Source organism: Scophthalmus maximus, chromosome 15 (assembly GCF_022379125.1).
Source record: "Scophthalmus maximus strain ysfricsl-2021 chromosome 15, ASM2237912v1, whole genome shotgun sequence".
Lineage (NCBI taxonomy): Eukaryota > Metazoa > Chordata > Actinopteri > Pleuronectiformes > Scophthalmidae > Scophthalmus > Scophthalmus maximus.
Window position 1 is genome coordinate 5,493,292 of NC_061529.1, and position 17,126 is coordinate 5,510,417.

Genomic DNA, 17,126 nt, shown 5'->3' on the forward strand with positions numbered 1-17,126 from the left:
TAATGAATCCAATTGTCTCATGGTGCTTATTTTATCAGAGCTGGCAGGAGGAAGTGCTGGTTTATCAAGAGGAGATGGAGGGCCTCAGTCTCTTGGCTCAGCAGGTTCTTGATGAAACTCACATTAGCAGCCGGATCAGTACCAGAGCCACACAGATCACCAACCGCTACCATGCGCTGCTTCTGCATTTACTGGTAACGTCTCCTTGAACTCAGCACACACAGTATGACAGTAACACATAGCTGTGAATGTTATATATACCTCTACAGAGCATGCATTCATACATAAAGTACATAGTTAAATGCATGATTGTTGATTGGTTTAACTTGGTTACTTTTAACATGGTGAAAGGGTCTTTATATCCAGATGAATCAATCTTTTTGTAAATCTGTATTTTGAAAAGATACGATGAAAAGATGATCCTAACTTGGTATGATCCCCTTCCTTTGTATTGCAGGAGACGATCAAACAGCTGCAGGAGGAGGTTTCCAGCATTGAAGAGGCACAGTGTGTCTTCAGAACCTTCTCAGACTGGCTCAGCACAGCTCAGACGAGCTTCAGCACTGTGGCTATAAGTGTAGACGTAGTGGACCGATTTGCCATGGAGAGAAAGATGAAGAAACTAGAGGTACACTCTAAAATACAACGTGTGCCGTTTGTATATTTTTCGTCTGAACATTCAAAAATCTTACAATTGATGTACAACTTAATAATACAAGCCCTCGAACCTTTCAGGCTCTTCAGGTTGACATGGAGCAAGGTCACACTTACCTCAAGACAATGAGGGAGAAGACGGAGCGATCCATGGCCTTCTTGGAGGAACATGAAGCAGAGCAGCTAAAGGAGGAGGTGGACACCCGCCTCCTCCTACTAGAGGAGCTGATGGCAGCCCTGCGCACAGAGCATAGCTCCCTCGAGAAATGTATCTCACTCTCCAAAGACTTTATGGATAAATACAAGGGCCAGGCCCAGTGGGTGATGGAGACCAAGAACTTTGTAGCATCAAGTGTAGAACCTAAAGCTGAACTCTACCAGAAGAAGGCTCAGCTGGCAAAATACAAGGTAACTTAATATTGGTTCATTTTTTTTCTCTCTTGAAAAGAATGTAAAAATGGTGATTTGATTGCAATATTTTACTCTGTTTCATGTTTGCAGACCATCCAGCAGACAGTGCAATCTCATGAGTCAGCAGTGAAATCTGTCATTGAGAAAGGAGAGGTCCTGCTTGACACAGTCCACGACCCTACAATAAGTGCCAACATGAACAAGTTGCAGGCCGACTACCAAGACCTCTGCTTGGCAACTAAGGTATGGCTACTGTTACGTCTGTTTCTGCTACTGATTGCTTATTTAATTACTATTATGATGCCATTTAATTACATGATGTAAGCTAAGACTGCAAAAGTAACACTTCTGTGTGCTTTTGTGTCACAAATCAATGCACCAGTATACATTTCTCAAATTTTAATGAGATTCGCTTCGTGTTGTGTTTCAGACACAGGTCCAGAATCTGGTGGAGTGGGTCAAGGAGCACGAGGATTACAACAGCGAGTTGCAAGAGGTTGAGAAATGGCTGTTACAGATGTCCAGTAGGCTGGTCACTTTTGACTCCATGCAGACCAGCAGTATGGAGATGGCCACTCAGCAACTTGCCCGACACAAGGTGACCAACTAAGTCACAGTCCTACTTCTACTACTTCTAGTCCTATTTCTTACTGTAGTGTTAGATCGGGATTAATATGATTACATTAGCTCATAGTCATTTTGGTTTACATTTCATGGATTATCATATTTTTGTGATCTGCTTTTTCAAATACCTGCCTATGCTTTTTTTAGGCAATAATGGAGGAGATAGCCAGTTTTGAGGAGCGTGTCACAAGCTTGAGGCAGAAAGGAGATGGTCTTGTTGCCAGCTGTACAGACCAAGTCCAAGCTAAAATCAGTCAACAGGTCCAGGCTCATCAGCAAGGGACCAGAGATAGCTACTCTGCCATATGCAGCACTGCCCAGCGTGTGAGTAATTCAAGTCGACAACCATATGTCCATCCGTTTGATCGTTGTCAGGAAAACCTGGCAATTTATTTTATCATGTAGAGATAGTTAAGGGCTTGCCTCACCTTGTCCAACAGGTGTACCAGAGTCTGGACCGGGAGCTGCAGAAACACGTTAGTCATCAGGACACTCTCCAGCAGTGTCAGACCTGGCTCTCCACAGTGCAGGAGGAGCTTCATCTGAACGAACAGGGACCATCTGGGCTGCAGGAGGCACTGAAGCAGGTAGATGACACTCTCAGAATGCAAAGACGGCAACAATGTGCTTAAGTCTTTTTTTGTTGTTGTAATTTGTTGATATTAATTGCTCGTGCACACACAGGTGAAGCACTACAGGGCCCTTCAGGAGCAGGCCAGCACTTACCTGGACTTGGTGTGTTCCGTGTGTGACCTGTCTGACGATGCTGTGAGAGTGACAGCTGCAAAGGTGCAGCAGGTCAAGCTCACGGTCAGTCAATGTTACCTCCTTGTCCACTGTACAACATAAATGATTAGTGTATCATAAGAAAGACTCAAACACGGAATGTAATTAAATAACATTATGTTGACATATTAAAAATTGTGACACATTTTCATGAAATACTGAAAATAAGGCATACCATGGCCAGTTCATATTGACCTACAGATAATCATAATCCATCCTAAAATTCATACAAGCAGCATGACATGCACTGTGATTGCAACTGCTCTGCATCTATGAATATTTAATCCTGCAAATATTCACTGCAAATGTGTTATTACAGATTGAGGAAAGGATGTCCAGTGCACAGGAGCTTTCAGAGGGCTGGAGAGAGATCAAGGATCAAAAACAAGATCTAACCAGCCTGTTCCAGGACATGGAGCAGCAGCTCCTCAACCTCTCCAGAAGACCGGCAGAGCTGGAGACCAAGATAGCACAAAACATGCTGTCACAAGCCAAGGTATGGAACATTTTCATAACCAGTGATCCACTGACAGGGCACACAAAGGGGAACGCTTTCCAAATCATCCCCATTAAAAGTGTTTTGGTTTTAAATGTTAATTGCAATTCACATATATCATATATGTGTTTTGTACAGTGAGTCTAAACATGATTATGTTGGCGATTTTTATATTACCATCTAATGCAACATGTTGCCATTGGTTGCGTGGGGATTCAATGAAGATCTGCCTTCTATTTGTGTGTATTTATTGTTACCAACCAACATATTTCTTGTGTCACAGGACTGCAGCCAGCAACTCCAGTCTAAACAGAGTATCCTGACCAAGATGACAGAAACTGTGAGCAGGTTGACGAGTGGCCAGGACTCTCCAGAACATGCTGAGCTTGACCGTCTGAGTCATTCCTGGCTTGAGCTCTGTCACCAGGCCAACAAGCTGCAGAGCCAGAGGGAGGAGGACCTGCAGAGGTCTAAAGAATACCATGACTGTATCTCTGCGGTGGAGGCACTGTTCGAACAGGTGTCCAAAGAGTGGGACAACCTGGCCAGGTGCGTTTGTACATCAAGTTAATTTTTCATCACATATTGCTGTGTCTTCATTAAACTCTCATGACACGACCTAAGGCCAAAAAACGTCTGCAACAAGATGCCAGTTGTGCTATCTCTTAATTACTTTTGCGGTTACCATTCACTATGTTGTTAGGATTTTTTTTTTTTGAAGATTTCAGTTATTATGAGATGGGGAGTTCTGTAATTCCAACTTTTTGACAATAGCAGTTGGGAAATGTTGGGAAATTTGAATATTTCATTTTGGTCACAGAACGGATGCTGAAAGTTCATCCCAGCACTTGGAGGCTCTACGGAAACTTGCAGTGACTCTGGAAGAACAGAAAGGCACCCTTGAGGACCTTAAGGATCAGAAACAGAAAGTCATCCAGCATTTGAACTTGGATGATAAAGAGCTGGTAAAAGAACAAATCAGCCACTTTGAGCAGAGATGGACTCAAATGCATAATCTAATTGAGAGGAAAATACAGGACTCAGTGGTGACGCTAGAAGATATGAGCCAAGTAGAGGCCCGTCTGAGAGAGGCTCGGGACTGGGCAGAGGAGCAAAAGCCTGCCCTGTCCGAGGCCATGAAGATGAGTCCTCCTCCAGAGCTGGCTCAGAGCTTCCTGTTTGACCACCTGAGCATCTGCAGTGAGTTGGAGGCCAAACAGCTCCTGCTGTCCCAGGCCCAGGCTGATGCCGACAGGGTGCTGGCCCGGCTGGGCCTCAGTGAACGGCAGCATTTGCAACAGCTGATTTCAGACACCCAGTCTAAAGTGGAATCTCTGAGTGTTAAAGTGGTGCAGCGTAGAAAACACCTCAGCAAGGCTTTCACGGAGAGGACACATTTCCTGATGGCTGTGAGCCAGTCAATCTCCTGGGTCCAGCAGAATGAAAAGAAGGCCCAGGCAGAGGAGTACATTGCTTTGTTGCCTGATGACCTGGCGAAGCAGGTCAGAACATGCAGGAACATCCAAAGCAGTCTGAAAGCCTATCAGAGTGAGCTGACCTCCCTGTGGTCTCAGGGGAGAGATCTGATGAGGGATGCCAGTGACGAAGAAAGGAATGAGATTCTCACAAAATTACAAGAGCTGCAAAACATCTTTGACAAAACGTTACATAGATGTGGCCAGAAACTTCAGGAGCTTGAAAAAGTATTTGTCTCCAGAAAGTATTTCAAGACTGATCTAGAGAAAATATGCCAGTGGTTAAAACAAGCTGATATAGTCACCTTCCCTGAAATAAATCTGATGGTCGGAGATGCTGAATTGGAAGCACAGCTACTGAAATATCAACTGATAGTTGAGCAGGCAATTGAATACGAGAACCTCCTGCTAATTGTACAAAGAGCTGGCCAGGAAATATTGCCCACCCTGAATGAGGTAGACCACTGCTATTTGGATGAAAAACTCAATACCCTCCCCCAACAATACAATAGCATATTAGCACTAGCCAAAGAGAAACAGGAGAAAATCCAGCAGGCTATTCTTACAAGGGATGAGTACACCTCTTTCATAGACATCACTCATAAAGCACTTAAAGAGCTGGAGGAACAGTTCAACAATCTTGGCACACAACCTGTGGGGCTGCAAACCGAAGAAGTCGTCAGTTTGCAGAGTGATTACAAAGCCATTCAGGTAGATCTGAGCAATCTTGGTCTTGCTGTGAGTGAACTGAACCAGAAGAAAGAGGGATTTCGCAGCACTGGTCAACCGTGGCGCCCAGAGGAAATGACCCAGCTCGTGAGCCTGTACAACGGCCTGAAGCGGCTGGTTGAACAGAAAGTGGAGCATCTGGATGAAACCTTAGAGTCATTCGAGGACCACAAGGCGATGGCCATGCAGGTTGACTTTGAATTAAAGGCCACAAAAGAGCAGCTGGTTAAAGTCAATGCAGAGACCCAGTCAGCTGAGGAGCGGTTAAAGAACTACCATGCCCTGGCTGGGAGTCTCCAGAGTGCCAACTCTCACTTGTCAAGGCTCATGGAGCAGATGGACACTCTTGCACCCCGTGTGGAACAGGCAGCTCATGACGCCTCAAAGGATCAAGTGGTTCTGTGGCAAGAGGAGCTGCGGTCTCTGCAGGCTGCAGTCGGAGACCTGATAGAAGAGTGTGAGAACAGATTCATTCAAAGTAAAGACTTTGAGACAGAGATGAAAAGGACCCTGGACTGGCTGCAGCAAGTCAGGGATGACCTGGGCTGTGCTGTGATCGTGGATGTGAGGGTGGAGAAGGTGCAGGAGGAGATCAGAAAGCAGCAAATCATGCAGGAGGAAGTGCAGTCCAGACTGCGAATTGTGGCTGCTCTCAGTAGTAGAGAGAACCAGAAGTACATCAGCGCCAATGAGCTTGTACCAACCCATGTGGATACGAGCCTAGAGGAAATGGCAAAGCTGCAGGCCGATGTTCAGAAAGCTCTGAGCTCAAAACAGGTAGGACAATTTTACATTCTCTAAAACATGGAAATTATACATTGATTTGACTGAAATGTGTCATTAATGCTGTTTGTTTTGTACATAATACCTAATTTGTGTTGTTTTTGTGTGAAGATTACTCTGGAGGAAGCCCTGGTGTTGTGTCAGAAGTACCACTTCAGGATGCAATCCGCCTGTGAATGGCTGGAGGATGCCGTGTCCTTCCTACAGCAAGCTAGCCTGGGTGTGGACGTGGAGAACTACGAGGAGTGTCTCCGGCAGCAGGGAGACATTGTGGCCACGGAGCAGGAGTTCCTCATCCACCTGGAGGAACTGCAGGCCCTGCTGCCTCAGCTGGAGAACCTGGTCAACCCCGTAGCTAAAGAGCAGCTCCGAGTGAGTGTGGACTCGGCAAAGCAGAGGGGCATGGAGGTCCGAGATCAGCTCCAGTGTCACCAGGATGTCCTTCAAAGGTAGTGAGAATGAAAGCGTGATGGTGCACTTGTAATATACAGTAATTAGATTGCAACATTTTCTTCTCTAATATAATCTGTGTTTTTTAGCTGTGTGATTCAGTGGAAGTCATACCAGGAGGCAAGGCAGACTGTCATTGAGCTTATGAACGAGGCTGAGAAGAAGCTGACTGAATTTTCCACTGCAAAGGCAGCTACAAACCAAGAGGCTGAAGATAAGCTATGCAGTCATCGGGTATGAGACGCCAAAAAGAGTCACTTTTTATACAAAAATGATTGGTGCTTCTATGAAGGCTGTGCATTTAGTTTATTATGTCTTAATTTTTCAGTCCCTTGTATCACTGGTGAATGGCTTCCAAGAGAAACTGAGTGGTTTAGAGGAGCAGGCAGCTCAGCTGGAGCTGGTGGGGAGTGATGTCAGCAAGGCCACCATCAGTCGCTCAATGACCACCGTGTGGCAGCGCTGGACACGACTACGCAGTGTTGCGCGGGGACGGGAGAAGGTACTCGAGGACACGGCACAGGATTGGAGGACTTTTAGAGAGAAGGTATACAGGACGCAAACAATATGAAAAGAAAATATGTAGTTAATAGCAGATGTGTGTATATAAGATCTTTCTAAATTATCTTTTTTTTTTATAGATGGTGAAGGTGAGGGCAGTCTCCGATGAGCTCCAGAGTCGTTTCCCTGAGAGTGCCGTGGAGAAGGCGTCCAAAGCCACGCTGCAGTCTCTGTTAGACCAGCACGACGTGCTGAGCCAAGACTTGGAGAGAGAGCTTTCCTCTCTCACACTGCTCCGCCAGTACGCCCTCAGCCTGTTGCACGACGTGGAAGTGCCCTCACCGACTAGTGAGCAGGATGAGCTGCCCAGCCTGAAGGAGATCAGAGCTGTACAAGACCAAATGGAAAGGTAGTGAGAGGATATTTTTTTTCTTCAAATTAACAGCGTGATAGGTTAGGTTTAAGTCATTCTGTGTTAAACACATTTTGCAATTCAGTTTAAAAAATAATATTTTTATATCTGTATCTTCAGCCTTCTAACACAGTCCAGGACTAAACGGGCTCAAGCCGCTCAGGAACTGAGGGACAGAGGGGAAGTGGAGAAGGAGCTTAGCGTTGCGAAAGCCTGGATCCAGGAGACCAGGGAGCTTCTACTCAATCCCACACCAGACATTGATTCTCTACTGCAGGAGCTTGAGGTATACCTTCCATTCAAAAAGACAAATATCATCTTTGTGAATATCCTACTGCCATACCCAGAACCTTGGAATTTGACTATTATAATCATTCTGGAGAAAGGTTCTCATGTGTCTTGTTTTTTGTTTGTGTTAGATTGTACATGGAGATGTAGTCACTTATCGACAGAATGTGGAAAAATTAGCAGAGCATCAACAGAGCAAGTACCTGGACCTCTACACTATATTGCCTTCGGAAATCTCCATGCAACTAGCTGAGGTCTCGCTTGCACTGGGTGCCATTGAGGATCAGGTATCAAATCAGTTTGATAAGTTTGAATGCGAATAGAACCGTGATGCATTTCTTTATTGTCTAAATTAGTTGCAGGTATCATGTTTTACCCAGGCAACACCAGCATTATGTTAAAATGGTTCAAGGCCTTTTGTTTATATTTCCTTTTGATGTTCTAGGTTCTTTCCAAAGAGAGAGAAATCCAGAAAACCAGAGAAATAAAAGAGGACTTCAGCTCCAGAATCCATGACGTCTCTGAGAAACTTAAAGCTATTGCTGCTAAATTCAAGGAAAAATCTCCAGATGTTGAACATGCTAAAGAAGAGGTCAAGGTGGGTTATCTAATTTTGTTTTGAAATAGTGAAGCTATCATGCAAGGTCCTTAAACATTGATATTGATGTCACTTGTCTTTTCACAGGGCTTGGCTGAGGACTTGGACGGTTGTGGTCACACCCTGGCAGAACTGGAGGCTGCTGTACAAGAGTTTGGCCGCAGAAACCCCCTGCTGGCCAAACAGCTGAGTGACGCCATCAGCAAACTATCAGAGATGCATCACCAAACAACACGGCTAGCAGACTGTAGGAACAACTGGCTCAAAAAGGTTTGTGATTATGCAGATGTTTGTTTCCTCTGCAACGCCCATTAACCTTGTTACAGTCAGACAGGAAAACACACTTTATTCTTCTGTGTTGTCTCTCAGTACGATGTGTTTCTCAGCCTCTCTCTTATCTTGGCTTCTCAGGCTGTCTGCCATTTAGACGAGTATAATGAGATGCTGGACTTCATTGTGAGGTGGTCGGAGAAAGCCAAAAGCTTGGTGAAGGCAAACATCATCTGGAACAGCTCTGTTCATCTGCAGGAGCAAATACGGCTGTATCAGGTGAGTTGGGGTTCTAGACAACTATACTTAAAGCTGGAGGTAACTTTTTTTTTACTGGCCTCTGAAATGTTTAAATGGAGGGACATGGTTTGAGATTTATTCATACTTGTCCACTCAGCTCACGGGCACTTAAGGATTTTTAACCATGCACACATTTCTTGAAAGACACATTATGAAGGGAATGTACTGTCTCGTCCCACACGGAGACCGTACCACACGTGTCTCTCATTCACTTCCTTCTTCTTGTCCTTGTTTCTCAGACTGTCCTGCGTGAGTCGCGGGAGCTCCATGGAGACCTGGAATCAATGGCGGAGAAAGTAGATCTCCTGTCTGAGGTGCTGCAGGTTGAATCTGTGAGCCAACAGGTTTGTGAACTCAGCCGAAACACAGAGGAGCTGCAGCAAAGCATCAAGACACGGCTGCAGAGCTTGGAGGATGCAGATAAGGTACAGAGGAAACAAGTCTTATCTATTTCATACTTGTTTGTAACAATCAATATCATCAAAAATCTTATCATTAAAAATTCTATGTTATCTAAAGTTCAGTATACCTGACCCCGTTGATATTGATGATATGATATTTACAAGCAGATAAATATGTAACTGACTGATGTATATTATGTCTTCAGAGTATGGAGGCCCTGGAGTATGAAGTCAAGGCCCTACATGTTGCTCTGGAGCAGGTCCAAGCCACACTGACCTCACCAGAGTTGGCACGCCAGAGCCTCAAAGAACAACTGACTCAGAGACAGGTAACCACACATCACTAAAAAAGAAAAATTCAAAATATAGCCCTGTACTTTACGTTGTAGCTTGTTAACAACGTAAACGTTGTGTTTTTGCAGCGTCTTTTGGCAGATATGGAGAGCTTCAAGCAGCAGGTGCAGGCAGTGCAACTGTGTCAGAGTGCCCTGCAGGTCCCAGAGGAGGTGATGCCCAACCTTGCCATTTGTCGCACAGCTCTGCGTCTGCAGCAAGAAGCCAGTCAGTTGCAGCACGTGGCCATTCAGCAATGCAACATCCTACAGGTACAGTAGGGGGCACCATTGCACAACAAATTAATACCATTGTAAATCCTGCATTCAGTCAAAATATGTGCGTTGTATAAATTTTGAGAAATTATTTTTTTTGAACCAGGAAGAAATGTACTTCTTGAGTTTAAACTCTTTGTCTAAATGTTGCACTATGTGGTTTTGCATAGGAGGCAGTGGTGCAGTACGAACAATACGAACAGGAAGTGAGAGACCTGCAGGGGCTGATAGAGGAAGCTCACCGTGTCATCCAGGACAGACCAATCCCCTCCAGTAGCATCCAGGAGCTGCAGGCCCAGATCCTTCACCATGAAGTAAAATACATTCCTCCATTCATTTTTACTGAGGTTTTATGAACAGGGTCAAACAGTAGCTACAATCCATCCAATTATAGGGAGGGAAGAAACGTAGAGAAAGAATCTCTGGACAGGTCATCAGTGACTCATTGGCGTAACATTTTAAGTATGTAATGCTTCCCATGTATTTATACATTTAAAGGGAAACTCACGTGAAGTAGATGTGAACATGTAAAATGAACACAAATAGAGCTGGAAATCAAAGGAGCCATGTAAGTTTTGGTATTTTTGTATTTTTGAATAGGAACTTGCCCAGAAGATTAAAGGTTACCAAGAGCAGATTGCCTCGCTGAACTCCAAATGCAAGATGCTGGCAGTGAAGGCCAAGCATGCCACCGTGCTGCTGACTGTGACTGACATGGAGGGACTACCCGAGGGGCTGCAGGACATGGACGGGGAGAAATCAAAGAAATCGTCAGCACAAGCCGTCATGGTAAGAGAAGACAACATACCACAGAACATATTGATGCAGCTGTTTGTTTGGTGATGGCATCACCAAATTATTAAACTTCCTGCTTCATTCTGCTATCTCTGGCTTCCTGTAACTTTACTAATTAAACCTTTCGCCTGCTTTCATTATAAAATGTGTTTTTATGGGGTTGCGTTGTGCCACTTTTATCTAAAAACACATTGCATTTGATTAATCTTCCCAAATCCACCTTGCCTGTCTGCTCTTCTGTCAATGTTCCCTGCATGGCGTGTCAGATGACAGCTGGCCGTTGTCACACACTCCTGTCTCCTGTAACTGAGGAGTCTGGGGAAGAGGGCACGAACAGTGAGGTCTCTTCTCCTCCTGTCTGTCGCTCTCCTTCTCCCATCACTCACACTGAGGCCACTGTAACCAAGGTATCTGCCTTATCCGTTGCTCTTGATAGCTTTTTTTATTTTTATCAGTTATCAAAATTACACATACTTGTAAAATGTATGGCTCCTATCTCTTCTGAACTTTTATTTTAATTATATTTAAATAAATATAAACGAATTAAAAATATTCAATTAACAAATGCAATTACTAATAAAAAAGGCAAAAACAAAGTAAGGGGAATAATAATCCATATCTATTATGCGCCTGCTCTTGCTAGTTCATCCTGGCTAACAAGTAATTTTGAGCTTTATGTCTGGTTGCTATCCATTTCTTAACTGATTTGTTTGTTGCTCTTGCTGCTGATAGCATTGTTTGATTTTTTTTTTTTCAGATGGGAAGAGGAACACTCACACGAGCCCCGATCCAAGAATTATATGACCCAACATTTGAGTCTGTGGCCAACTTAGATGACTTGCAGCGCTCCTGGGAGACATTAAAGAATGTGGTATGTGAATAACACAAGATGTCAGCTCTGTGATTTACCCACTGTCAGTGACTGTTGTCCTGTTGTCAGGCTGAGCACTTTAACTTTGTAATGCTGGTCTTCGAACAGATCAGCGAGAAGCAAAGGTCTCTGTATGAAGCTCTGGAAAAACAACAACACTACCAGGGTACACTCCAGTCAATCTCCTCCAAAATGGAGGCTCTGGAGTCCACACTGAGTGAGCCTCTGGAGGTAGATAAAAGCCCAGATAGCCACATAAAGGCCCACGAGGTGAGTCCCATAAATCACACTTAATGGTGGATCGATAACTTATGATCATGCAAAGAAAATATATTTTAAAAATCATATGTTCTCACAAAGATTGAGCTATTTTTTCATTTTTATTTTTTGTATGTACATATTTCATAGTATGTTTTTATGAATTGTGCATTCTTGTTCTTGCTTGTAGATCTATACCTGAAACGTTCTTGTTTCACTGTTCTTTTCTGCAGGGTCTGATAGAAGAGATTCAGAGTGCGCAGCAGGAAATAGACCTACTGCAGACGAACTTCACAGAGGATCTGGCCTCTGATGCTGTGGACTCAGACATGGCTGACCAGCTGGCCATGCAGTCCTCCCTCGCTGTGTTAGCTGAGAGGATGGCCACCATCCACATGAAGGCCTCGGGGAAACAACAACTATTGGAGGTAAAATTGTGAAAGAGCAAGCCCACCAATGGTAGCTGATAGTTCCACTTCTGTATTACTAAATTAATAATGTGATGTGCACTGTCGCAGGAGCGTGTTAGCGACCGTCTGGAGGGCCAGCAACAGGAACAGGCCATCCACCTCTATCACACCCAGGCAGATGGCCTCGAGCAGTGGTTGGCCAGGATGCGCAGTGCCGTCACCTCCATCCTTAAACTGAAACCTCTGGAGGAGACAGACGTGGAGGATCAGCTTGCTGAATGTCAAGTAAGAGCTCCCCCTGCTGTGCACTCAGAGCAATGAATGCAATCTACACATCTGAATTACCATATAACTTAATAATATGAATGGACTTAATATGTTACTGAATAATAAATATACAGCAGATTGTTGGGAATGACACAGGCAGCTCTGGAAGCTGTTTTCCACTGTTCTGTCACCGTTGTCTCTGCTCAGCCTACTAATGCAAAATTGGCTTTGGATTATTTATATCGGTCTTATACTTCAGTATTTTGTTTCCCTTATCACATATGGATCATCCCTGGGGGCAGGAACCTATCAGTAGGTAAACAAGAGCATTAGCAGAGTTAGCGGCATTCAGAGAGCTTGGCTCTTAAGCAACTGTAGCACTAGTCCTAAGGAGATTATGCAGATGTCTCTGTGTGACAGTGGCCTGTTAGAAGCGTAGGGCGGAGCAGTCAGGGGTTGTGGCTTTCCGCTGATTAATAGATCCTGTTGTTTGGATTGGTGTTGTTGGTAAAGCTGCTAGAATATTCAAGTAGGGGAATCCTAGAGAACGGAATGGGTAAGGCGGGAGGGTGGGAGAGTTGCTCTCTGCCTTTGAAAAACCCGCTGAAGCTATTGGTTGTAGAGTTGTGGCTATGCTATTACAAAACAAATGTTTTGGACATTGGAGCGTTGTCTGTTAGGTTTCCTTCACTGGACTGGACATTCGCCATGGTCTGCATGGGATAATTGCTTTTGTATTTGAGCGACAGCATGTATGCTGCAGAGCGTGAAGGATTAGTGGTAATATGTTGTACGGGAAACAAGGCCGGAGAGGTGGGCGAAGGATGAAAGCACAGGGAGAGCTCTCCCTGTCTGGTGACCGGGGAAAGCTGCTGGTGTAGGGGGTTCAGCGAGGACTGGAGCTGCTGTAGGTGGTGGGTGAGACAGCATGTTTGAGCTGGCCTCTCTTCTCCTGCTTCTGCAGAACATGCTCCTGGAGATTGAAGAGAAGGTGTTGGCTCTATCAGAGCTGTCCATGCACAGCGAGAACCTGCTGCTGGAGGGCCGGACCGAGACCAGAGAGGACGCTGAGCAGCTGGCCAGGAAGTTACGCACTTTGAGAGGCGGCCTTTTGGAGCTGCAGAGGATGCTTCAAGACAAACAGAGTAACATCCAGGTGAGATCGTGAAATACCTATTCGTTAAAACATTACAACAACATTGGTTGATTTTATTCAGTCCCTTTGCTCTCTGTCTACCCAACCATCTAAGAGACTATTGAATTAAGCTCCTAGGTGGGATCTCTATGTGTCATTTTGCATTTCGAATCTGCTTCCTCACTGATGTGTCTCTTAAATTATTATTGTTTTATATTTTATTGTCCTAAAGGGCTCTCTGCAGGAGCAGGAGGACAGTGAATCAGACTCCAGCCTCTCACACAGTCCCAGTGTGCAGGACTGGCTGGCCCAGGCACAGACCACACGAACCCAGCAACACCAGGACAGTCTTCAGAGACAGAGGGTACTTTCAGATTTATTTATTAAACTTTTTTTCAGCACTTATTTTGAATTTTAATAAAGACACTTAACTCAGATATCCTTATGTCAAAAAAATTTGCTATATATTTTTAAGTATGCTTGTTAGAACATACTGTAGCAGTCTTGCCTGAGGAAGCTGTACCTCTCTTTGCACCATAAAATAAAAATACCATCTCAATATAAAATAAAAAATACCCTTCGTCGATTCTACCACCATAACAGTGGTTCTGAAACTGTTTTATGAAATGTTAAGCACATTTGCATGTTGTCGTATTGCATGTTTGCCCTTTAGGAGCTCGAGGAGCAACTTGCAGAGCAGAAAAAGCTGCTTCAGTCAGTTGCAAGCAGAGGAGAGGAGATTCTCATCCAGCAGGCATCGCCCAGCAGTGCAAGGTACTTTGCATCCCATTATCCCACACTTGTATAGAGGATAACATTAGATGGCGTAATGTCAAGTTTATTTATGTGCAAATCCCTATGAATTCTGAATGTAACCGTAAACCAATCATGTTTCTGTCACTGTGCAGTACAACAGAGCCATTTTCACCAGCAGCTTTGGTTGAGAGGGATTCTCGGGCTGCACGAGAACAGATGAGGCAGAGATGGGAGAGTCTGAGATTAGAGCTGAAAACTAAACTGCAGCTCCTGCAGAAAACTCTGGAGCAGGACCACAAGCAGCCGGTACAAACCCTGTGGTGTTATTATTGTTAGAACCTGTAGTAGTATAGGTAGAGTGTACTGACTTTGCTGTTTGCTTTCTTTTTTACAGGTTTATTCCAGAGCCTCTCGTGTGACCACAGCTGGGTCATTGTTTAAAGGAGAAACACAAGCTGACAAAATGTCCCTGACGAATCTGTACGATGGCTTCAGACAGGCAATAGAAGACATGACCTCCCAGGTTCCACTATTTCTATAACAATATTCTACATTGCAAACCACTACATTGCAAAATGTAAATGTTCTGTTGAATCAGATGTGTCAATGGCAATTTGGATGATTTCTTGTGTGTGCGTAGCCCGGTGGTGGTGAGACACAGGTGGCGCAGATGGAACAGCAGCTCTACACAGCTGTGTCATCCACCTCCTCCTGGCTGGATGGTGTGGAGAACAACGTCTTCTCCGGCTCGGTGCTGCTGGCCGAAAACGCAGAGACCCACCTACAAAAACAGGAGGTACGATCATGGCTCGGGCCCCGGGGACCATTAACTGCATAGATTATTTAATCCTGAAGATTTAAAGTAACAAATCATGTGAGCCTTGTAAATTTTCATCTGACATTTCAGTTTAAAATAAAGGCATCCCTGCATCAAGATGATCAATACATATGTAGCTGAAGTTAAACATTTAAGATTCAGTAAGTAAATGGAAAAAAAAATACATTATTGACATTTGACAATCAAAATTGTGGTTTATCTGCACAATGGATGTGATCTTGCAATTTTGGAGTTTAATCATATTTACAGTAAAACTGGTTCAACTGATCTTTGTGTCTGATCTCTTCCCTGCAGACATTAGAAAATGATGTGATGCATGTGACAGAGGAGGTGAAGCTCAGCCAGGCTCTGCTAGCTGGGTCCACAGGTCTGAGACATGAAGAGCGGGCGCTGCTAGAGGACAACCTTGAGTGCCTGAAAGAGCGATTAGGAGCTCTGGGTTGTGCTCTGGGACAACACTGTGACCACATGAGGACCAGAGCACATGAAGCCACAGCCTACCAGGTTTCTTTACTTGACATTAACACATGAATTGCTTTTCAATTACATTTTTGTTGTATTTTTAATTATCAAGTTGTGTTTATATTTACTAAACCTATAACAGAAAATAATTATGAAATTGTCTGTATACCCATCTATTTTATTCCAAATTGTTCTCTGTGTAATATAGACTGAGTTACAGCTTCTCCAAACTGCTTTGATTGAGACCAAGTGCCAGATCCTACAGGCCTTAGCTGGAGCCATGGACAGACCAGCCTCAAAACAGCTGGAGGTAATGCAAAGTTTGGCACTGACAAGCATCCACACATTTCCCACCATCTCTCTTCAAGGCTTACTGAGAACACAAATTATTCATGTGAATATCATGTATTATGTAATTTGTTAATCTTAGGTAATTGCCAGTGCAGAGGGGAGCCTGAAAGATTTTGAACAGAGAATTATGGAGCTCAAAACCAGAGGAGCGGCACTACAAGCGGATCAGATATCGACAAACAAATTACTGAAACTCCAGGTAAAGTTAATCGCTGACAGCTGTCAGAAGCAATTTTTTTTTATTAAAGTAAACTTAAAAAAAACTTAAATCTAGCAGAAATATTAATATTAATAAGTTTTATCTGTTGAGATTGTAATGTCTTACATGCATTTTCATTATGTTTCATGTAATTAGAGCGAGACTGAGGACAATGATTTAAAAAACACAACATGAAATCAATGGGATCATTTATGCAAAATAAACATTAAACAATTAAAAAATTCTCTGTGTACTATATTTTCAGGATTCTTATGAGGAGCTGGTGATGACAGTGGGTTCCCGGCGTAGTGGACTGAACCAGAACATGGCTCTGAAGGAGCAGTATGAGCGTGCTCTGCAGGACCTGATGGACCTGGTGGACACAGCTAAGGATAAGATGGCTGCTGATCAGAGGATCATTGCCAGCTCTGTGGATGAAGTTCAGAATCACCTGGACAAGCACAAGGTTTGGCAATCTTAGAGCTCTGCTAAATTAGGAGGATCAACAAATGGTTTTCATTAACAGTGTGAAACAATGAACCTAAGGCTAGACAAACCACAAAGAGAAAAACAGGAGTGGTCATTGGTTTGTGTTTGTTTGTGTTTTTTCTAGGAGTTCTTTCAGGGTCTGGAGTCCCATATGATTCTAACAGAAACATACTTCAGGAAAATCAGTGGCCTGATGCTTCCCAAAGAGAGCCAAGCCTTGGAGGTGACACTGGCCGAGGCCCAGAGCATCCTCAAAGAGGCACACAGTAAAGGAGTTGAGCTCGAGTGTATCCTGGAGGTAAGAGAGAAAACACAATTCTTATTTATCATGATTTTCTTTCTCCATGTAGCAGGAGAGACAACCTCAAAAATATTCACTGTGAAGCCTTAAAAAAATTTAAATTAATACAGCAAATATTGGTCAAAGAAATGTGTTTGTCATATAATAATAGAATATAATTAATAATAATCAGTTGTTTACAATTTTCACCTCATTAGTCTGTCGTTGT

General features: G+C 43.8%; 1 protein-coding gene across 11 annotated transcripts in view; it reads left to right on the top strand.

The window, feature by feature from the left end:
• Positions 1 to 17,126, top strand: part of syne1b (spectrin repeat containing, nuclear envelope 1b) — a 71,444-nt gene that overhangs the window by 35,980 nt on the left and 18,338 nt on the right. For 10 of the 11 annotated variants that reach the window (XM_047327184.1, XM_035611346.2, XM_047327178.1 and 7 more), the window contains 41 exons: positions 39 to 194; positions 458 to 628; positions 736 to 1,062; positions 1,156 to 1,308; positions 1,496 to 1,663; positions 1,837 to 2,013; positions 2,130 to 2,276; positions 2,374 to 2,499; positions 2,795 to 2,971; positions 3,255 to 3,520; positions 3,792 to 5,952; positions 6,070 to 6,407; positions 6,498 to 6,642; positions 6,737 to 6,955; positions 7,050 to 7,318; positions 7,442 to 7,607; positions 7,741 to 7,896; positions 8,055 to 8,207; positions 8,295 to 8,477; positions 8,619 to 8,756; positions 9,017 to 9,202; positions 9,385 to 9,507; positions 9,601 to 9,783; positions 9,957 to 10,100; positions 10,387 to 10,575; positions 10,848 to 10,988; positions 11,339 to 11,452; positions 11,561 to 11,722; positions 11,944 to 12,138; positions 12,229 to 12,405; positions 13,352 to 13,543; positions 13,755 to 13,886; positions 14,196 to 14,296; positions 14,431 to 14,584; positions 14,673 to 14,801; positions 14,919 to 15,074; positions 15,411 to 15,620; positions 15,787 to 15,888; positions 16,009 to 16,128; positions 16,394 to 16,594; positions 16,742 to 16,915. In XM_047327184.1, the coding sequence (XP_047183140.1) occupies positions 39 to 194; positions 458 to 628; positions 736 to 1,062; positions 1,156 to 1,308; positions 1,496 to 1,663; positions 1,837 to 2,013; positions 2,130 to 2,276; positions 2,374 to 2,499; positions 2,795 to 2,971; positions 3,255 to 3,520; positions 3,792 to 5,952; positions 6,070 to 6,407; positions 6,498 to 6,642; positions 6,737 to 6,955; positions 7,050 to 7,318; positions 7,442 to 7,607; positions 7,741 to 7,896; positions 8,055 to 8,207; positions 8,295 to 8,477; positions 8,619 to 8,756; positions 9,017 to 9,202; positions 9,385 to 9,507; positions 9,601 to 9,783; positions 9,957 to 10,100; positions 10,387 to 10,575; positions 10,848 to 10,988; positions 11,339 to 11,452; positions 11,561 to 11,722; positions 11,944 to 12,138; positions 12,229 to 12,405; positions 13,352 to 13,543; positions 13,755 to 13,886; positions 14,196 to 14,296; positions 14,431 to 14,584; positions 14,673 to 14,801; positions 14,919 to 15,074; positions 15,411 to 15,620; positions 15,787 to 15,888; positions 16,009 to 16,128; positions 16,394 to 16,594; positions 16,742 to 16,915 (9,081 nt within the window). The remainder of the gene's footprint in view (positions 1 to 38; positions 195 to 457; positions 629 to 735; positions 1,063 to 1,155; positions 1,309 to 1,495; positions 1,664 to 1,836; positions 2,014 to 2,129; positions 2,277 to 2,373; positions 2,500 to 2,794; positions 2,972 to 3,254; positions 3,521 to 3,791; positions 5,953 to 6,069; positions 6,408 to 6,497; positions 6,643 to 6,736; positions 6,956 to 7,049; positions 7,319 to 7,441; positions 7,608 to 7,740; positions 7,897 to 8,054; positions 8,208 to 8,294; positions 8,478 to 8,618; positions 8,757 to 9,016; positions 9,203 to 9,384; positions 9,508 to 9,600; positions 9,784 to 9,956; positions 10,101 to 10,386; positions 10,576 to 10,847; positions 10,989 to 11,338; positions 11,453 to 11,560; positions 11,723 to 11,943; positions 12,139 to 12,228; positions 12,406 to 13,351; positions 13,544 to 13,754; positions 13,887 to 14,195; positions 14,297 to 14,430; positions 14,585 to 14,672; positions 14,802 to 14,918; positions 15,075 to 15,410; positions 15,621 to 15,786; positions 15,889 to 16,008; positions 16,129 to 16,393; positions 16,595 to 16,741; positions 16,916 to 17,126) is intronic. The other variant, XM_047327182.1, reaches the window with a different exon arrangement.